General features: G+C 44.0%; 1 protein-coding gene across 5 annotated transcripts in view; it reads right to left on the bottom strand.

Annotated features, from left to right (window-relative positions):
- TMEM131L (transmembrane 131 like) overlaps nucleotides 1–16,907 on the bottom strand; it is a 79,478-nt gene extending 62,571 nt beyond the window's left edge. For all 5 annotated transcript variants that reach the window (XM_053940143.1, XM_053940144.1, XM_053940146.1 and 2 more), the window contains exons 1-3: nucleotides 16,779–16,907; nucleotides 16,396–16,466; nucleotides 9,164–9,207 (exon numbers count right to left, since the gene is read on the bottom strand). In XM_053940143.1, the coding sequence (XP_053796118.1) occupies nucleotides 9,164–9,207; nucleotides 16,396–16,466; nucleotides 16,779–16,902 (239 nt within the window). In that variant the 5' untranslated portion in view covers nucleotides 16,903–16,907. The remainder of the gene's footprint in view (nucleotides 1–9,163; nucleotides 9,208–16,395; nucleotides 16,467–16,778) is intronic.
- Nucleotides 16,908–19,185: the final 2,278 nt, after the last annotated feature.

The following is a 19,185-nucleotide window of genomic DNA, read 5'->3' as shown; positions in this document are numbered from 1 at the left end:
ATCTTCTTCATTGTGTGTGAAAAATTCCTGTATTTATATAAAGTCCAATTGTTCTACAGAAAGGTCTGTTTTGTACACACACAGAATATCCTGAGTTATCCTTGTCTAATTGTATTTCCATTGCTATTTCTAAAAGTTACTAAGACAGCACACACACCAAAAAAAAAAAAAAAAAAAAAAAAAAAGAAAAAAAAAAGAAAACCTCAGCTTTATTTGTATACCACTTTGGGGCCAGGAGGTGGAGAAGAAGATAAGGCGACAATTAACACCACCAGCTTTGCCCTCTATCTTCCTTATCTCAGTTGGCAGCCTGGACATAACATAGAATGGTGGACCCCTGAGACAACAAGCAGACACCTAAATTATTCATAATGATCACAAGTTTCTCCCAGGTGACTAGCTTATTTGATGAAAGCAAGTTCTTCTATAAATACAAAGCAAATATTTGCGGTGAGTACTCAGAACTCTGCTAAAGAGTTAACACATCATCACATGCAAGTATAATATTTGATATATACTGTTCCCCACCCTGAAGTGGATGGGGCTTTTCTGTCCTGATGAAGAAGGGAGTTGGTGATTTTGCAATAACCACCAAAAAGAAAAAAGTCTCTACCCAAAGCACATACTGAAGAAAGTGCATAAAGAATGATGTTTAAGACAATGTTACTAAGATGTTTCTTAAAACTCAGGTTTGAAGTTATAACTATTTATAACTATACTATGGCAAACACCTAAACTACTGAAAAGGCTCCTTCACCTACTTGCCCACAAGTCATGCAGTCAGAGCCACTGCCAGCTTTCCCAGAGGACCTTTTTTCACCAAATAAAAATATGTGAGTCATTAAAAGCTAGGTTTGTGTCACCCTTGAGTATCTACATTAGATAGATTTCAGGACTCTTCATGCTCTACTTATAATAATCAAATGAGCGTACTGGGGTTGGTCATTCAGAAGCAGATTCCACACAAGTTCCTACAACTGTTGTTTAGGCTTTCTTCTGTCACAATATGCCCATCTGCAAAAGTGGAAAAATTGTGAAGCTAAATTCTTACACTGTGTCAATTTTCAGACTGCTGACACTGGTCTACAATTCCAGATGTTTATTGTTTAACTGCAAAATTGTAAAATTTCTGCAAATTAAGTCCTCTAATAAGCAACTAAGAAACAGCTATTATGGAGGTGAAAATAATTTATTAATAATAAACGCACATAGCAAACGCTAAATCCTTTGTGGCCCACTGCCCACAAATCAGAAGGATTAGCCTGAGATTAACAGACATCAGAAATCCATTACCAATGTATTACAATGTAAAAGTAGAAGCATAAGAAGAAAGTTCCTCTTCTAAACTACTTATGTTACAGAAGCAGCAAGTACAGGCTACAGGGACACAAAGTTTACAAATAAACATGAACAAACATGCCATAGCAGCTGTTTACTTTTGCTTTTCTTTCTCTTTTCTCTAAACACACAAAATGTGTCCCAACATCCCGTTTTTCAAAACAAGGCAGGTTAAGTTTAACAAGACAAATGCCATGTTCCCAAGCAGACTTGCAGAGCTCTTGCAGCATGCGACTGGCCTGGCATTAAAAGCTCACCTTCCCCATGTGTTTGCTGAATGACTACACCAACAGGCTGCGCCATGAGATCTGCAACCACTACTGAACCAAACACAATGGGAAATAAGACACCATATGCCCTTGTCCCACCTGCTCAGACCAGGTTTGTCCTAATTCTAAAGGGCATGCATTCTGGGTGGGCTCTGTCCCAAAGCACAGGCTATGGGGAGCTTACCAAGTGGAAAAAAAAAAAAAAAAAACAACAAAAAAAAACACCCACACACAACAACCAAAAAAAAAAAAAAAAAAAAAAAAAAAAAAACAAAAAAAACCAACCAAAAAAACCATGCACTGTGTGATTCGCCACACCATCCACCCAAAACCCAGGAGCTGTCCCCCAGGCTATCCGTCATCCCAGTGCAAATGCTTTATCCCACTCCTACCCCACAGCCACTGACTCGATGGCATTACTGCTAACACACAAGAGGCTGTCCATCTCAGCCCTACACTTCTGAGGACTGGCCAGCTCATCTATCTCACCAACAGTGAACAGAACAGCAGATCTAGCTGGGCTCCTCCCCAGCTCCTCCTGCACTGCAGGTAAGGGAGCAGGGTCAGCCCTGGCACAGGTACCACCACACCCACTCCCACAGCAGCCCAAAAGGCAGGGGCAGCAAGAGGCAGGTCTGAAGAGGAGGAAAGAGCAAAAAGATGCCACAAGATATGGACCAGTGCCACACCAGCACAGTTGGGGCCCCCTGTGCCCCACTGCAACGTGAGACAAGCAGAACAGAGATGACATCCTGCAGGTGACACAGGGCACCCCTGCCACACAACAGGCTGTAGACACTGAGGGAGAACTTCCATGCACGTTTTCAGCTGATGCTGCCAGAGCACAACAGGGAAACCAACCAGAGAATGATCACAAGTAAATGTTAACCTGGCAATAAAACAAGTTCTTCTAATCCAGAGAACTTGTAGGGTTGCACAAGGCAGGGGACAGCACCAGGCAACAGAGTGCAAGACATCCTCTTCCTCTGGCAGTACAGAAACTACAACCATTTCAGGCATGACCCAGACAGAAGCTAAAAAAAAAGTAGAGATGCTGTAAGACAGTATGCAAGAGATCTGCAGAAGATACAGAGAACAGAAAGTGAAGACATTATTAAGAGGAAGACAAAGAAATAACTATATAGGGCACCAAGATGTAAAGCATAGTTTATTTGTCCTTTTAGAAAGATCATTACAAGTGAGAAAGTTTCCTCCAGTAGCACACATCCAAAAACATAACTTCTCCATACACACTAATTCCTGTGCAAACAATGACCTCACAGCCCCAGCCTGCTATTTTTACCAATACAGAAACTGGTGTTTCCATAGAAGCCTGGATGGCTTTTCAAGGCACCATGAGCCATATGAATGCAGAAGGGCCAACTGGCAACTACCATACCAAGATTGCCTTCATTTCTCAAAGTCAAGTTATCACCCACAGATGAGAAAGTCCATTTTAGGTAGCATATGAGCTGACACAGATCAAAGAGTCTCTGGTCCAGCCATGAACATCCTCCAGCCCAAGAGAGTACACAAAAGTGAGAGAAATATAGATGACATTCCAGCAGAGTTTGTTCAATGTAAACAGACAAGATTTTGATGATGAGTGAGACTGCAACAGCAAGTGTAAGAGTAATTACATGTGGCCACATATCACCTTTAAAGTATTGCCATCAAGGTCAAGCAGGACCTACACTGGGGACAGAAGTTAGACATCTCTTTGCAAACAAGTGCAAGACTGTCATTTGCCATTATCTCATGATCACAGAAAGCCACAAAGTCACCTCCTCAGTTTGGTATGAAACACTGTACAGCTGGCCTAGGCAACTTCTCTCATTTATGAAATGTCTGAAAACAATTTACAAATAAAGAAACAAACAACAGCTGAAACAATTGTTAGCACACAGCACTGCCATGCAATGTCCCAGGGAAAAAAACAAAACACATTATTTACCTCCTGTATCATCAGGCAAGCAACATAATTTTGTAAAAGGACCAGTATTTTGGAAGAAGCAATGCACACAGGGGAAGAGCTGTTCCTAACAGCATCTAATACAAAGTTCAGCAAGGCAAAGTTCATCAGTGAATCAACTGCCACATAAAACAGAGATAAACAATTAAAGCAGCAGGAGTTCAGCCTGCCACCCTAGCTGTGCCTGGCAGAGGTATAAGGAAGGAGAGGAAGAGTAACATTGATTATTTTGGAAGGAACTATCTGTTTCTTCATATACTAGAGAACCTCCAATTTCATTGTCGTCTTGCAATTCTTTTCAGTAAACTGCTTTTAGTCCAGTTTCACAATATCCTGTGTTCCCTACAGGTGTTTCCTTAGGGATTTTCACCCAAGTGTTATAGGTGGGTGTGTCCATCTCAATTCTCCTCCTTTACTTCTAAGGATTATGTAAAAAAAAATTAATTTCTTTAGGCATCTAATTAAACTTAAAATTAGTAGTCCCTTGATGATCTAGAAAAAGTGGAAGTGGGGCACAACAGCCATGATTTATCAATTAAAAACAAGTTAGCCAATACTGAAGAAGGTTTTAGTGCTAACCACTAAAAACATATATTCTGTGCATACTGCAGAAATTGCTACGTTATGCAATGTACCTTATGCAAGTACAGTAATGGGACTAAAAAGCTTTTTCCCAAGAAACCCAGCTTTTTATTTTCTTTTTTAATACACACATGGATTGTTGTTTGTTTTGTAAAACAAAAATTTTAAAAACACTAAAACCTTAATAAAAGTAGCTTTCACTATTACAAGCTAAGACCAAGCATATATTCTGGGAATAGTCTCCATGTAGTTAAGATTTATGTTTGTATTTGTATAATGACAATCTAAATGATCAGTGGAACTCCATACGAGTGTAGGCTGAAAATATTACGGCGGTTCCTTTCAGACAGCTTAAGCACTCACTGACACTCTCAGAGCTACTTTTTAGCTTTTCATTTTGAAACACTTTCTCAATGGATTTGCACTTTGATTTTAATAAAAGATATTTAAAAAATAAATACAACAAACTTTTTTTTAATATTCAGACATTTCAGCTGGCACAAGATCAATTTTTATTCATTTCAGTAAAAAAAGAAGAAGGAAAAAGAAAATCTTGTTGATCCTAATCTGTTTTTCAATCTTTCTTTTCCTGCTATAGCCACCACCCAAGCTAGTTATCTGATACACAGGCATACCACTAATCCCATGCCACTACTTTCTAATTGGGACTGTCAAAAATTATGGCACTAAGACCACAGGCTTTTTGGAAGGATGAGTCACCTCTGAAGCGTCTTAATACTCCATCCACAGCACCAGAGCTCATTTGTGCCTCTTCACTAGAGACAAAGCTGTGGCCAGGGAGGAATTGCAATGTACAGTCTCACAACACGCAGGAGGCTCATTCTCCCACTGCCACTCTGGATTCTTCCTGAAGCAAACATTGTAATTCCATCTCTAAAGTATTCCCTAAACCCTCTAGCAATTCTGCAGTCTGTGCACCTCGACTGCTTTGCTCTCTCTCAGGCAGCTAGTAAGCTACTCCCTTGCTACCTCTACCTTCAATTTCTCCTCCACATCTGGAGCACTATTTCACAGACACAGCAAAAACAACAGGATTAGGAGTAATTCCACCAAGCAATCAGGAGAGGTCAAAGTGCTGGGCATCAGCTGTCACTCCCAGGCTGCACTGACACCCTAGCAGGAGCCCACTGGGAGCTGATACCACCTCCTGCCCCAAGCAGCTCCAGCCCACAGGGTCAAATGGCTCTCCAGAGATCAAAGGCAAAGGTTCAATAGAAATGAATCACTCTCCGAATTTTCCTGGCAGTTGATACCTATGTACTCTAAGCAAAATATGCCCTGCCATAGGGAAAGGCTGGAAAATGTCTTCTTCCAGGCTAATTTCATTCCATACTTCTAGTATTTTATGGATTTCCCTTCTCATGGACAATCATTGTGCATCACATGTTAAGGATGCATGCTTCACATCCTGAGTAGAGCAGTTTATTCTGGTGCAAATGTTCCTTAACGTGCCAGCTGCAAAACTGCATCCTCAAAGACCCTTCTCCAGAAGTCCTCAAAACCCAAGTACTAACAAGGTCATACAGATGAAATTAGAAATTTTTTGTAATCCAAGTCTACCTCCTTGAAGTAGAAAGCTAAACATCTTGATAGCATCATTTGTGCACATCATATGACAGTACTGTCTCTTTATTTGTGCCAGACTTCTGCATTTCACAGAATATCCTGAGTTGGAAGGGATCCACAAAGATCATCAAGTCCAACTCATGGCCTTGCACAGAACCATCCCCAAGAGTCACACCCTGTGCCTGAGGGCATTGTCCAAACTTCTTGAACTCTGTCAGGCTTGGAGGTCTGACCACTTCCCTGGGGAGCCTGTTTCAGTGCCCAGCAAGAAAAGGTGAAAAACCTTTTTTCTAATATCCAACCTAAACCTCCTGTCACAACTTCAGGCCATTCCCTTGGGTGCTGACTCATTATGCTGCTTCAGCAAGCACCTAAACCTGCAAATTTTGTTACTGCTAGTTGTGGCAACCAAAATCACCAGGATGAAGGGGTGGGAGTACAAAAAAAAAAAACCCCAAACACAAAAAAAAAAAAAAAAAACAAAAAAAAAAAAAAAAAACAAACAAACAAAAAAAAAAAAACAAAAAAAAAAAAAAAACAACCACCAAACCCTCCAAACACAGTAACAAAATATTTTCTTGTCAACACCTGTCATTGACTGTTATGAAAGGCATCTTTTTACTCCTGGCTTTCAAATGTAAGAAAAGGTTTTTAAGAAAACTGGAAGCTCCTTAATAGGCTAGTCTAAATACACATGATTTTAATTCTGTCAAAGTCTGTGGCCTGAAGCAGTACTCAAGTGTCTACTGTGTTGCATTTCTTATTTCAGAATCTGATCCAGAGAGACACAAAACAGCATGAAGCAACTTGTGGAAGCATCCAAGCAATCAGAATAGCTGGAATTGTAGGGTGGAAATTAAGGAGTTGATAATGATCTTCTCCTCACTCAGGGCAGCTGCAAACCTATGGACCTAATCAACCATTTCTCATTCACCTCTGAAATAGCTCTTCACAAAAATTACTGTTTTGACAATGTCTTTTACCTCCATGCAAATTTCTCTATTTGTTAAAGCTACACCTAAGGCAGAAACTATAAGACCACATCCATCTCCCTTGTGCACTTGCCACAAGAGCAGCAAACCAAGAAGACCACCCCAAAAGGAAGATCTTATGATGCACATGCACAGGAAATCCGTTAAAAAAAGACTGTTAATACTGCTTTTGTTGTGTTTGGTTTTTTCAAAGTAGGTTAGCAAGTTCCCAGGGAACCCACTAACCTAGAATTAAAAACTGAATAAAACAATGTTTTGGAGAGAGACTTTCTCTTTTATGCCCCAAGATGATGAACTCCCCGTATTTCCCTCATCTCTGGGTAAATTTCTGATTTCTCTATCTCCTTTAACTTCTGCTTATTCCCTACATTAAGGTGCTTTGCTTCTTGGGGCTTCACATCAAATTACAGTAGCTTCAGCTGATTTCCCCAGGGCATGCAGTCAGACAATGAGATTAAGATGCTGCAAGCTTCAGGTTTTGCTGCTACAGGAAAAGGAAATCCCCATGATTTCACCATATAGTAATGTAAGCCAAGGGAATGAAAATTAATCCGGAAATAAACTAATAAATTCTAATCTTTCCAGTGTACCTTTGCTGGCTCTTCTTCATGAAATCTACACTATAACATTCCTTCAGTATATAGAGCACACACAGGTCTATGTATGTGTTTACATACAGCAGCAAACCAAAATAGTTTAGAAGATGCACACAAGCTAGGATCTGCTCAGGGAAGTTTCCTGAAGCATTTCAGTAGAAGGATGTTTCCACCATGCAAGTGAACCTCTACAAACTTTACTCCCAAAAAGCAAATTCATTTCTGAAAACTAATAATTACTAGAAAAAAATGTAAGCACCTGAATGACCTAAAAAAACCTCCAGTCAAATCGCTTTTTCCTCTCCAAGTCTCAAGAACTAATTATTTTCAATAATATTTTTATTATTGCCATAGTAGCCAATTACTCTGTCCACCTCCAGAGAAAAAAAGGCAAGTAGAGAATTTTTTTCTACCTAAATTACATCTCTCTGACTACTAAGAAAACAAACAGAAACAATCTTAAGCACAGCATTAGACTAAGACTACTGCCTTCTGACTACCTCTCAATAAAGAAAGCATGCAGGTAATAAAGTTACGCAGTAAAAATTCTGCATCCAAAACATAATAGCTCCCAGATGAAAAAATCAGAAACTTCTGTATTTGTGCAGGGAAATGCAACTTTCAGTAGTTTACCCTTCTTTTCATAAGAGGAGGCAGAAAAAAAAAATCCCCTCTACAGGTAGGAATTGGGGCACTTAGGCAAGCACAAGTAATCAGTACCAGCTGTCAGCAGCCACAGTAATTCTCACATCCTGTTTCCAAACCACCTTTGTAATTCCCACGGAGATGAGGCACAGGAGCCTTAATGTGATGCTGGGTTCAGATGAGAAGGCTCCCAATGGGGCAGCAAGGGGAAAAGCCATGTGAAGAAGCGTTGCAGTGCAGGACAGACCCATCATAAGCATCCCATTCCTGCCCCCCAGGCTTACTCCTCCTGCCAGCTCCCAAGGGTTGTGTTTTATCAGATCTGTTTGCTCTCAAACCTAAGCTAAGGGCAAAGACTGGAGATAAATGAGAAAAGGATTTGTGGCTAACTGCTGCCATCAGAAAACGGTGCTGTTCCACATGTTTATTTTAAGTCTTGTGATCTTTCTGGCTGGCATGGCACTGAAAGCTGTAACCACATTAACACATACCAAAGGAAGGAAGTGTTTCACTGGTAGATGTCCAAGCATTTTAACCTGGACACTCAGAGGAAACAAAATGCGTATTTAAAAAATAATCTGCTATGCTATTTACCCAACCCTTCAAAACAGAAGGCCTGATATTAACAGAAACCACAGAGTTGTGGCTATAGTTTTGAAGAGCTTCATTATTTATCTGATTTCAAGACATAAGGGCAGAATATTTATTGTTCCATAGCAACACATTAATAAAACTTTGGCTTTAAATCTCCCTCACCTCTTTCCTTGCTTTGGTGCAAATTAACACTCCAAGACTACTTATATTTACAAATTTTGTAATGGAAAACTGTCCCCTGCCTTAAAAAAAATAATTACAAAACATACAACAAAACAATTAAGAAACATTTAATTTTTTGTGTGAAAGCAATGAGAAGTAAATTCATCTTAGAGACAGGATTAGGAGAAAGAGATGCAAGAAGGTATTTTGTACTTGCATAGGCTGAGCACAGGTTTTTTGGTTTTGATAATAAATCAATATTAACATTAAGCTGAGAAAATTGTAAGCCACAAGTAATAAAAAACTATTTAACATGCAGGAAAAAAAAGTAATTTTTAATAGTCTGCCCAATTACACTTTGATATTTCCTAAAGCAAAAACCAAAATGAACCTCAACACTCTTGCTTCCATTTGAGTTTCGCTTACCTTTGCTCTTGTGGATGCTCTTCCACATCCTCCTCCGAATCAGCCTGACAAACAGAGAAAATACTGTGTAAGAATCTCAGAACTGCAACATGCTACACTGGACATACATACCACTTTAACTCCATCACAGATGGATTCTTATGTGACTTGTTCACAAAACAAATTCAGAAATCTAAAATTCCTACAACTCCTTTACGAGTCAAGTAAGGTGGTTGATGGACATCCCATTTGAGGTTTCAGCTCATCTTGCAGAAGATAAATGGTGACTTAAGCTGGCTACTCTGCTGCTTCTTCCCAAATGCTGAGTGAACCGACTCATTTTCCATATATGCAAGTGTATCTATACAAAACCCTCTCACACACAGAATTCCAATCTAAAGCCATCAATTGCCCTCAAACTACAGGAAGACTATTTCCTCCACTTTCAAATTTTCTGCCTCCTCAGTAAATTTCAATAGCCTGTACCTGAGGAAATAGGATGCAGAATGCCTTGAAATGCAGATCACTGGTCAATGCCAAAGGCAAAGTATCACATTCCAACTGGCATGGTGAGGTCCCAAACCCGTATCTTATCACTGATTTAGCAGCATGTACAGAAAGCAGAGAGAGCAGAAGCTCTGAACACATCATCTTAGCTCAGTTGCTACACTCAGGTAATTTTCAAGACATGCAGCTGAATTGTGTCAGCTTGCAGTTCACCACAAACCACTTTGAGCTGTCTACAAAAATGAATTCAAGTGTTGGTTCAATGAGCTCCCTGCAGGAAATCCATTTAAAACAAGGAGGTAGCTACTCTGAAATGGCCAAGATCTCCAGGAAAGCTTTAGGTACAACTCAAAATGAAGTGTGTTACAGCCACTCAACCCCTGCTGATGAAACCAGGGACAACTTTAGGGCAATTAACATTTTTCAGGAGGAGGTCACAGTCATCCTGCCAGGAGCAGCTGGTGAGTTTTCCCAGCTTCTGCAGGTGATGGCTCTGCAAGACATGAACTAGAGACCTTAGCAATGAAAAGGTAGGGGGAAAAAATATTTTAAAATTAAAAGACTGTACTTTCCACCACCCCTCCTACATGTTTCCCACATAAGCATATCACGGAACAAGCCCCAAGCCCCAGCTTTGACTTTACCTATTTTCACTACATACTGGAAAAAAAAAAAAAAACAAAACTATAAATATGAAACATCTTTGTAAAGGCTTCAGATGCTTAAGCAGATCAGGTAGCCCTACCTGCCTAGTGAATGGGACAGACAACAGGATTTCTGAAGATCTGAGCTTCATGAAGTGAGGAAAAACGACAATCACACTATGGCAGCAAATATGCTTAATGCTAACATTAATGCTAATAATTATTGTGTCTAAAATAATGACCTTATTAATAAGGTCTTATTACTAATACTTATTAATACTAATACTTATTAATACTAATACAGATCTTGCCAAAAGCTACCAGACACATCTGAACTTCCATCTTTTGTCACAAGCAGCTCACACAAGAGAAGCAGCACAGCCTCCACCATAACATAACCAAATCTGGAACAAGACTGACAGGGAAGTACAAGTTAATTTGAGGACTTGACAATCTTTCTGTACGCCTGCCCAGAGGTTGGAGACACCATTCTAATTGTCCAGGATCTGCAGTACACAACAAAGCTCTTCAGCTCACATCTACCTCATCTGGCCCCCATGAACACCCAGCCATCTCCTCTAGAGACCTTGCAAAGCCTTGCTGTTAGACTTCACCAGGATGGCATGATACAAACCCATCATGTTTTCTAGCTTCTCCAAGCTCCTTTTGCACTCCTAGGACCTCAGTACAATACCAAACAGAACTAGAGGACTCTTTATCCACCTTCTCCAGAAACAGCTCCTCTGCCACAGCCAGATAGCAAGCTATCCTCATTTTAAATGGCTCAGTTCCTCCTTTAAATGGCTTAGCATCTGCCAGGCATCAGAAACCTGGGTCATTCACTGTGCTCACCCTTAACACTAGCCACCTTACCATTTCTCCTCCTCACTTTTCACCAAGTAAAAATGAAGCAAACTTCCCAATCTACAGTGCAGCCACAGCAGATCTCAACTGTGCAAGGAAAAAAAAAATTAAAAATCACCCCCAACTCTGATTACACACAGACCCCCAGGTCCAACTTTCTCCTGTCTTCACTCCTCTGTGTGATCCAGCCTACATGTACATGTAGGTTTACATTGAGGATTTACAAAAAAGGAAAAAACTAGTATTCTCAAACTACAGGGCTGCAGGGGGAAAGGAAGGGAAGACCTCCTGAAAGTTAAAATGGAATTCCCAGCAGTCTACCTATGAGAAGAGAAAAATCCCCTTCCTCCAAACATTATCCTGAATATGGGGCAGGTGCTTATCTTGTGTTGGAAAGCCCCTGAAAGCACCCCTCTTCTGTCACACAAGTCTCAAGAGCCTGAGCTGACAGCTACTGCATAATCTGCATGGCCATCCAGCCCCAAGTCCTATCAGCACCATCCAGAAGCTCAGCTGGGAGTCTGGAGAAGCCTTTTAAAAGCCCAAAAAGGAACACAATTCCCACTTCAACCCTGTCTCAGACTTTCACACAAATTGTGTATCTTCAGACAAACCCTGCCTTGAAGTAGGTGACTCCGTACATTTAATTTGTGCACAGCCAATGGGATCGTTAATGACACACTGCAGTGCCGCGTGTCTCTGATGAATATATGTAAGATCAAGGTCTTCATCAGCTTTCAAAACCAGTAGAACAATTAACCTTACTAGCCCCTGAGCTGCACTGAAGAACAGAAACTGAAGACAAGCTGCTACTACTTGCGAAAAGAAAAAAAAAAAAAAATCTTTCAGACCTGAGCAGAGCCTTTTAAGTGAAAACTCAGGCAGCAGCTCTGTATTTGTCCAGTGTCTATAACAACCATGATACAACAAACATTGCATTATCTTTCTCTAAAATTCAAGCACCTGAAACAGTGTCACAGTAAAGTGAAACAAGAAGTTATTGTAATCTCCTTGGTATATGCAACCAAACTGAAACATTCACAAGGCATTCCTCTAAGGAAACATCTCTCTCATCTCCTGCATGTGACACACAGGAACAGTAGAAAACCCATCACATCAGTCAAGCACTGCACTAAGACCAAAATAAAGTTTGGTACACACTGACTTTGATGATTTACTGTCATTTTCAGTTGTGATAACAAGAACTACAACTTAACCTTCATTATGTCATTTTAAGGTAGTTCCTCCCTCTGAACTGAAGGGGCCAAAGGGAAAGTGTTCTGCAGGTACTCAACCCGCCTGCCCCTGCCTTCAGATGCTCCCAGCAACCACCTACATGGTTTCTGACAGACAGGAACATCCAACTATGACTCTCTGATACCTCTTTTAAGTGGTGGAGGCCATGAACAATTGTCATTTGTGTTTCTTTCCTACACTTGTATGTGTATGTTATGTTTAAAACATAACTAACTGCCTTTCAGCTTTGCACTGAAGTGCTACAACCTGGCTGTCAATATCTGCAGCTTTTTCAGCCTTTAGTGGTGAATGTCTTGGATGTCAAGTCTTACATAACAGAGCTTTTCTCTCAAGCATTTCACTTGAGTAAGTATTAACAAGTTGCAAACAAACATGCAAAACCACAAAATTATAAGGGGTCTATAAAAACCACAACTGCTCTAATCAAGTCTCTCACACTCAAGATTTTCCATGTCAAAATCCCTCTGGTTTTCAAAGAAAAATCCAGCTGCCCATCCCATTTATAAAAGGGATGTTAAGAGCAAGGAGAAGGAGAGAGAGGTCAGTGGGTGCTCCATGGTTACCCCACACTTCACACCACCTTCAACAAGAAAGAAAAAATGGGCACAAGGGAATACAGCCACCGCATCTGACTGGGAAAACCAGCTGGTCTCAGAGCTAAAACAGGAATCCAGGAAGAAACACTGAAATGCTGAAGGAAGCAGCAGACCAGTGGAAGACAGTCATCAGGCTAGATACAGCCAGCTCCCCCTCAGCCCCGGTGCACGAGCCCACGCACACCGTCACCAACTGCAGTGCTCCGGGCACCCTTCGGGCTCGGCTGCAGAGCACGAGCAGTAGGTGAGCTATCCCCAAAGAGCTCTGCAGGCTTCAGAGGAAGCTGGAATCAAAAGCCCACGAGCACTAGGGGAGGGGAAGAAAGGAAAAACACAAATATGTATAAGAGGGAAGCTGGGAGGGGGCACACAAGAAGCACAAACAATGAAAGGGAAGCAAGAGGAAACAGAAGGTAGAACAACCAAGTGGGGTGGAGGCATGGGGGCCCTGGGCGGCTACACTCCAGCATGCAAATTCTTGCAGTTCACGTAGACAAAGCAATGCTGTGAAAGGCCAAGGAAGCAACTACAAGTATTAAAATGCTTTGTTTCCCCTCCCTCACCCCTTAACATGATGTCTTTATTCACTATATGCTCCTGGAACAAAAGCATGTGCAGGCAACAGGATGGCTGAATGGGTTACCAATCCACCCAACTTTCATCCTCAAATTCTGCAGGCAGCAAGGAATGCTCAAAACTGCTCTGTCACAGACCGGCGGTTGATGATGCATGGAAAATAAGATAATAGTGTAAAGCCATGACAGAAAGAGAAAAACATCCATCAGACAGCATTGGTAACCTGCCAGAAACAGGCTAAAGGGCTGGCAGACAGGGCAACCTAATCCATTTTCCTGCTGAGAGCAGTTGGAGGGAGGTGCTTTGGCAGAGGAATATGCATAGTTCCTTCCCTGGATTTTTCACTTCTGCAGGTGAAATCCTCATTGGTGCCACACTCCCTCCAAAAAGAAGCAGGAAAAACAAAATCAAGGGCCAGAACAATCCTATTCCCAAAGCCTTCATCAAGACCCATCTTCAAACACGGGAATGCAGCAACTCTTGGATATTCCCTACCAAACAACCCACTCAAAAGCAAGGAAGTTCTTCCTGTTACTACACCCTCACCATCACATCACCACTGCTGTGATACATGAACACTGGGCAACAACCCTCATCAAGGGTTTAACCCAGAAAGTCTATTCTTGCAAGAAAGAGAACATGGAAAACCTCCTTGTAACAGCAGTAGGTCAGACCACTTTTTTAAGTGAAATGTGATCAACAAGCAATAAACCTCTTTCAAGTTTAAGCATCTCTCTAACAAAGGGCAGTCAGATGTTAACAGATGTAGCGATTTTCCCGATCTCAGGAACTAATGCTGGCTTCTCCACTGATGCCCCTCACCATCCCAGCAGTCACCCTGGAGGGCAACGATGCTGACATGTCTTTAGGACCTCACAAACACCACAGAGGATCACAGCTGGATTGGCAATCCTCGATTCTTTGGGCATCTAGGGAAAAGCCATGACCAGCCACTGCACACCAGTGCTACCACTCTATAAAAGAGGTGCTGAGAGGGTCCCTCACCATATCCGCAGGGACTCAGGGAAGCCTCTTTTCCTCTTCACCATAACAAATGGAAAAGGTGGTTTCAATTGTGGCCACAGCGCCAAAGCCCAACAAGGGCTAGGTAAAGCCCAAGTTCACATGGAAACAAAAGAGCAAGCATCAGGGTCAGGCCTGTGACCAAATTTTGGTCTTAAAACCTATTTGAGGAACCCAATCCTTCTGTTCAGCTTGAGTAGTCACTCAAGCATCAGATGCTGCTGCAGTCCTCAAGCTCAGAGGGGAAAAACCATGCAAACCAGTCAATGCACCACTAGTACTCAGAGACGAGCTCATCCAACTTTTAACCTCTTAAATCAGCAAGCCTATTGTGATTTACTTCTCCCTCTGTCACAACTGAAGCCAGAAGACTTCTTTCTTTCCTGCATACCTGAAGTAGCCTCTACAGAAATGATGGAGGAACAGCAGCCTCAGCTTTGTTTTCACTCCTGCAAGGACTGAGCAAGACCATATGCTCAACTATGCCAAATTCATGGGTCATTCATGCCTGGTTTTTCTTTAGCCAAGCTAAAGCATATTTTTATGAGGATGCTCAAGAACAAAGTGTTTTCCAAGAGAACCTAATCTCCTCAGGAAGTAAACATCACGTCATCATCACTCAATTGCAGCTTCGCTATGAGAAGCAACTATAAATGACTACATTACACAGTTCTACATCTAATGCATCTTAATATCTTCACTGTAAAGAATGCAGATGCAAAAGGCTGAGCTCCTCAAGCATCTCTGCACAGCAACTCTACACCTCCCTTAGCTACTACCACACCTGCAACAGGCAAAATCTCAATAGCACAACAAATGTATCTTATAAAATTATTTGGACATACAATAGATAACACTTTCATAACACCACAGTACAAAATGCTGGGTCCTGGGAAGCAGCATCAATTGTTAGCTAGCTAAGAAACAGCACTTCTGCTATTTTTCCTTACATTAATGGGTGTCAGTGGCTGAGCACTAAACAGAGAATGATATACGGGCTTAAGACAAATAAATTACCCGCTTTTGCCCCTCATATAAGATGATGCCCCTAAGGACTGCTTCTTCCCGTTTATGAGCCTGGTGCCTCGAAGTCTAGAAGGCCGAGCTCAACATATGGCAGAGTCCGTCAGTGCGAGTTAAATGACTGCCTCAAATGCCATAAACTCCAGACCCCACTTCCAGCGCCCCTCCTCGCTTACCGGCCCCGCCGGGCATTGTACCATATTGGTTCCTCTCGCCAACACAGAATTTATCACATCTTGTTACTGCCCAAAGCAAGCGGCTAAGCAATACAAAAACAAAAAACAAAACAAAACAAAAAAAAAAAAAAAAAAAAAAAAAAAAAAAAAAAAAAAAAAAAAAAAAAACCAAACCGCTATAACGAGAGGAACGGCACCATAAATGATGTGTCATTTGAGGGGGGGGAAAATGGCTTCACCTGAGCAGGCCTGAGCTATAAATATATGCATATTCATGACAGACACAGAGATATAAATATATGCACATTCATGACTACTGCGCTCCGACCACAAATGCATTCGTTTAAAAAAATAAATAAATAAATGGGGAGGGGGGAAAACCCCCAAACAGAAAATAAATGAAGCCGAACAACCACGCCGCTGGCGCAGGCTGGGGGGGCCGCGGGGCTGGGGCTGCGCCGTGACAGCAGCGGGCGAGGCCGCCCCCGCCCCCCCGGCCCCGCGCCCGCCCCCCGGGCCCCAACACACCCGCACACCCCGCAATGGCCCCGGCCCCTCCGCCGCCCCCACCCCCCGCGCCCCCTCACCTGGGCGGGCAGCAGGAGCTCCCCCTCCTCGGCTTGCCACAGCTCCACCACGCCGGGGATGGGCTCGATGGCTGCGGGGGCAGAGAGAGAGAAAGCGCGGATGGGCAGGGGGCGGGCGGCCGGAGCCCGCAGGCGGCGGCCCGGGGCTCCCCGCGCCGCGCCGGGCCGGCAGAGACGCGTGGCCCGGCGGGTACCGCGGGGCCGGGAGGAAGGGAACCGGAGTCGGCGGGAGAGGTGAGCCGCGTCCCGGCTCCCTTTGTGTCCCCGGGCTGCCACCGCGGCAGCCGCCCGAGGGACGGCGACGGGGGCGGCGGCTCCGCTCTCGAGCCCGGAGCGGGCAGTGCCGGCATCCCCGCCCCGCTTCGCCCCGCCGGTGCCCTCACCTTGTCCCTGCGCCTCCCCGGGTCGAAAGCAGGGCAGGAGGACGTGGAAGACGCCGAGCAGGAGGTTCATGGCCGCGGCCCCGCGGCAGTAGCTGCCGTGCTGCGGGAAGCGCAGCCCCGCCATGCCGAGCCGCGCCGAGCTGCGGCTGGGGCGGGGCGGGCGGCGGCGGGGGCGGCTCCGCGGGCACCGGGCACCGCCCCCGCCCGCAGCGCGGCTGCGCCCGCCACGCCCCGCAGCGCCGCGCACATGGCCGGGCAGCAGCGCTGCCGCCCCGCCGCTCCCGGAGGCGCCCGAGCCAAGTCCCCGCAAAGCAAGAGGGAGGCAAGGGAGGCGTTGTGGGAAAGCCGAGTCGGTTTTGTGCACCTCGGCCGTGCGGTCGGACCGCGAGCTGCCCTACACCCTGCCCGCCCTTACGCCCGTGTGGGATGTCACCGCGCCGGGGCCCGGGGCTTCCCGGTGATTTTTAGAAACAAAAAAGCATGAAAAGTGCGAAGGGAAGAAACCAGGATGCCGCGCGAAGGGGGAGGGGAGAGCGCAGCGAGGAAGGCGGGGGCGCGTGGTAGCGGGGAAGAGAATCAAAGTCCCCCCGATCTGGTGGTCCTATTGCAGATCACACAGGATCGTTAGGGCGGAAGGAATCTCTGCTCTGCACATCATCGAGTCGACCCCCTGCCAAGGCAGGGTCATCTGGAGCAGGTGACACAGGAACTCCTCCAGATGTGTTTTGAAGGTCTGTAGAGAGGAGGACTCCCCGATCTCCCTGGGCAGCCTCTTCCAGTGCCACCAATCCGGTTAATTTGCCTCAGTATTCCTTTACTGCTTGGCAGCACTGTATGTTGAGGATCGCTCAACAGCACGGATCTCAACAGCATGGATCTGCTGTTCAGATCCATTTTGGTCTTAAGCAACTCTTCAGGTGCCTGTTGGATCTCTCAAGGAATTACATGGTGTTTGCAAAACAGAAGTGTAGAGCAGAGCCCAGAGATAGTTGTGAGGGTCACACGGTTTTAACATGTATGTATGTATCTCATATACCCTTCTAATTGCATTTTAAAGTGCTTTTTTAAAAGTCCCTTCTGCTAAAAAAAAAAATAAAAAGCCCCCTCAGATGCCTTAATTACAGGAAAAAACAGTTGTTAAACTAGTTCTGCAAACCTCAAGGAGAAAAATAAAGTAAATACTCTGCTAACAAGGTTTGCGCAGGCCCCAGATTGCATCTGGTTCTCCCCTTAACAATCACACATAGTAACTCACACAAACACTGGCAGCACGGAACTTGGTCAGCAAAGGCTCATAAATAAAGCCAAAGAAACGACAAAATCCATTTTTAGCCCTGCACTGAGACAACACATGAGGACATTTGGGACCTTAGTCCCCAGCAGCAGTGGGTCACCTGCCCAATGCCCTTTCTGCTCAGCGCTTGGAAAAGCTTTTCCCACCGGAGGCCATTCAGGTTTAACTGGAGGTGCAGGTGGGTCTCCACAAAAGAAGTGTTGACTCCCTTCCTAAAGGAGAAGACTTTGGCATTTGATGTTGCACAACTACCAAAGTATAGCCGGCAATGCAGCCTTGTCTCCTGCCCACATCCTCCTCTTTCTGTCTTCTCTTCCCTCTTTTTCCTGCTCCCTAATGGTTAGACAAGTCTTTTGTTTTCCACACTGTGTCCCCCTGTGTCTTTAATCTTATTGCCTGGGCTTTCCCATACATGGGCAGAGGAACACTGTGGCACCCCTCCACCTGTGTCCCAGAGCACCCCAAGGCTTGCAGAGAAACACAGCCTTTCAAAATAGGAATGGCTGGATGTTTCTCTGTTGGCAAACATGTGTCTATGCTTGGACAGGTGCCTGAGTACCTGCTTTAGAGAAAAAGAGCATTACAATGGCATAAACCTTATATGACAACCCCACCTGGGGACTGCATGGCCCCATGAACATGCTGTGCATTCAGTAGGGAACATTACTTCTACAACTGGTTCCAGCTGGAGTACTCATTAGAGCTGTAGACTAATATTAACTTACTAGCTTTTCCTTGGTGAGTTTTTAAAATGTTGTGCCAGCATGAGCTGATGATTTTTTGCCTGTCTAAAAGTCAACTCCATTTTCAGTGCCTGCAGGAAGGGATCTGGCTGGACACAGGTAGGGGTTTAAAGGGAAACTCCTAGACAGTCTTGGTTTAGCTAAGCAGGCTTAAAAATGTTAGGTGAGAGAGTTGGCCTGAGCTGCAGTCCAGGCTGGGACGAGACTCTCCCTGGAAATGCTTCCTCCTTGCTCTGTGTAAAGCAAGGGGCACGTTTTTCAGCTTTGGAAAGGGCTGGGGAGCAGGGGAATTGAGGCTTTCTACAGTCATGGCAGAGCCACTTCTACCAAACAGCCCAGCTGAACACTTTGCTTTCTAGAGGCTTTTTCA

This window comes from Vidua chalybeata, chromosome 4, assembly GCF_026979565.1.
Source record: "Vidua chalybeata isolate OUT-0048 chromosome 4, bVidCha1 merged haplotype, whole genome shotgun sequence".
Lineage (NCBI taxonomy): Eukaryota > Metazoa > Chordata > Aves > Passeriformes > Viduidae > Vidua > Vidua chalybeata.
This window is presented reverse-complemented; position numbering and strand designations above follow the sequence as displayed.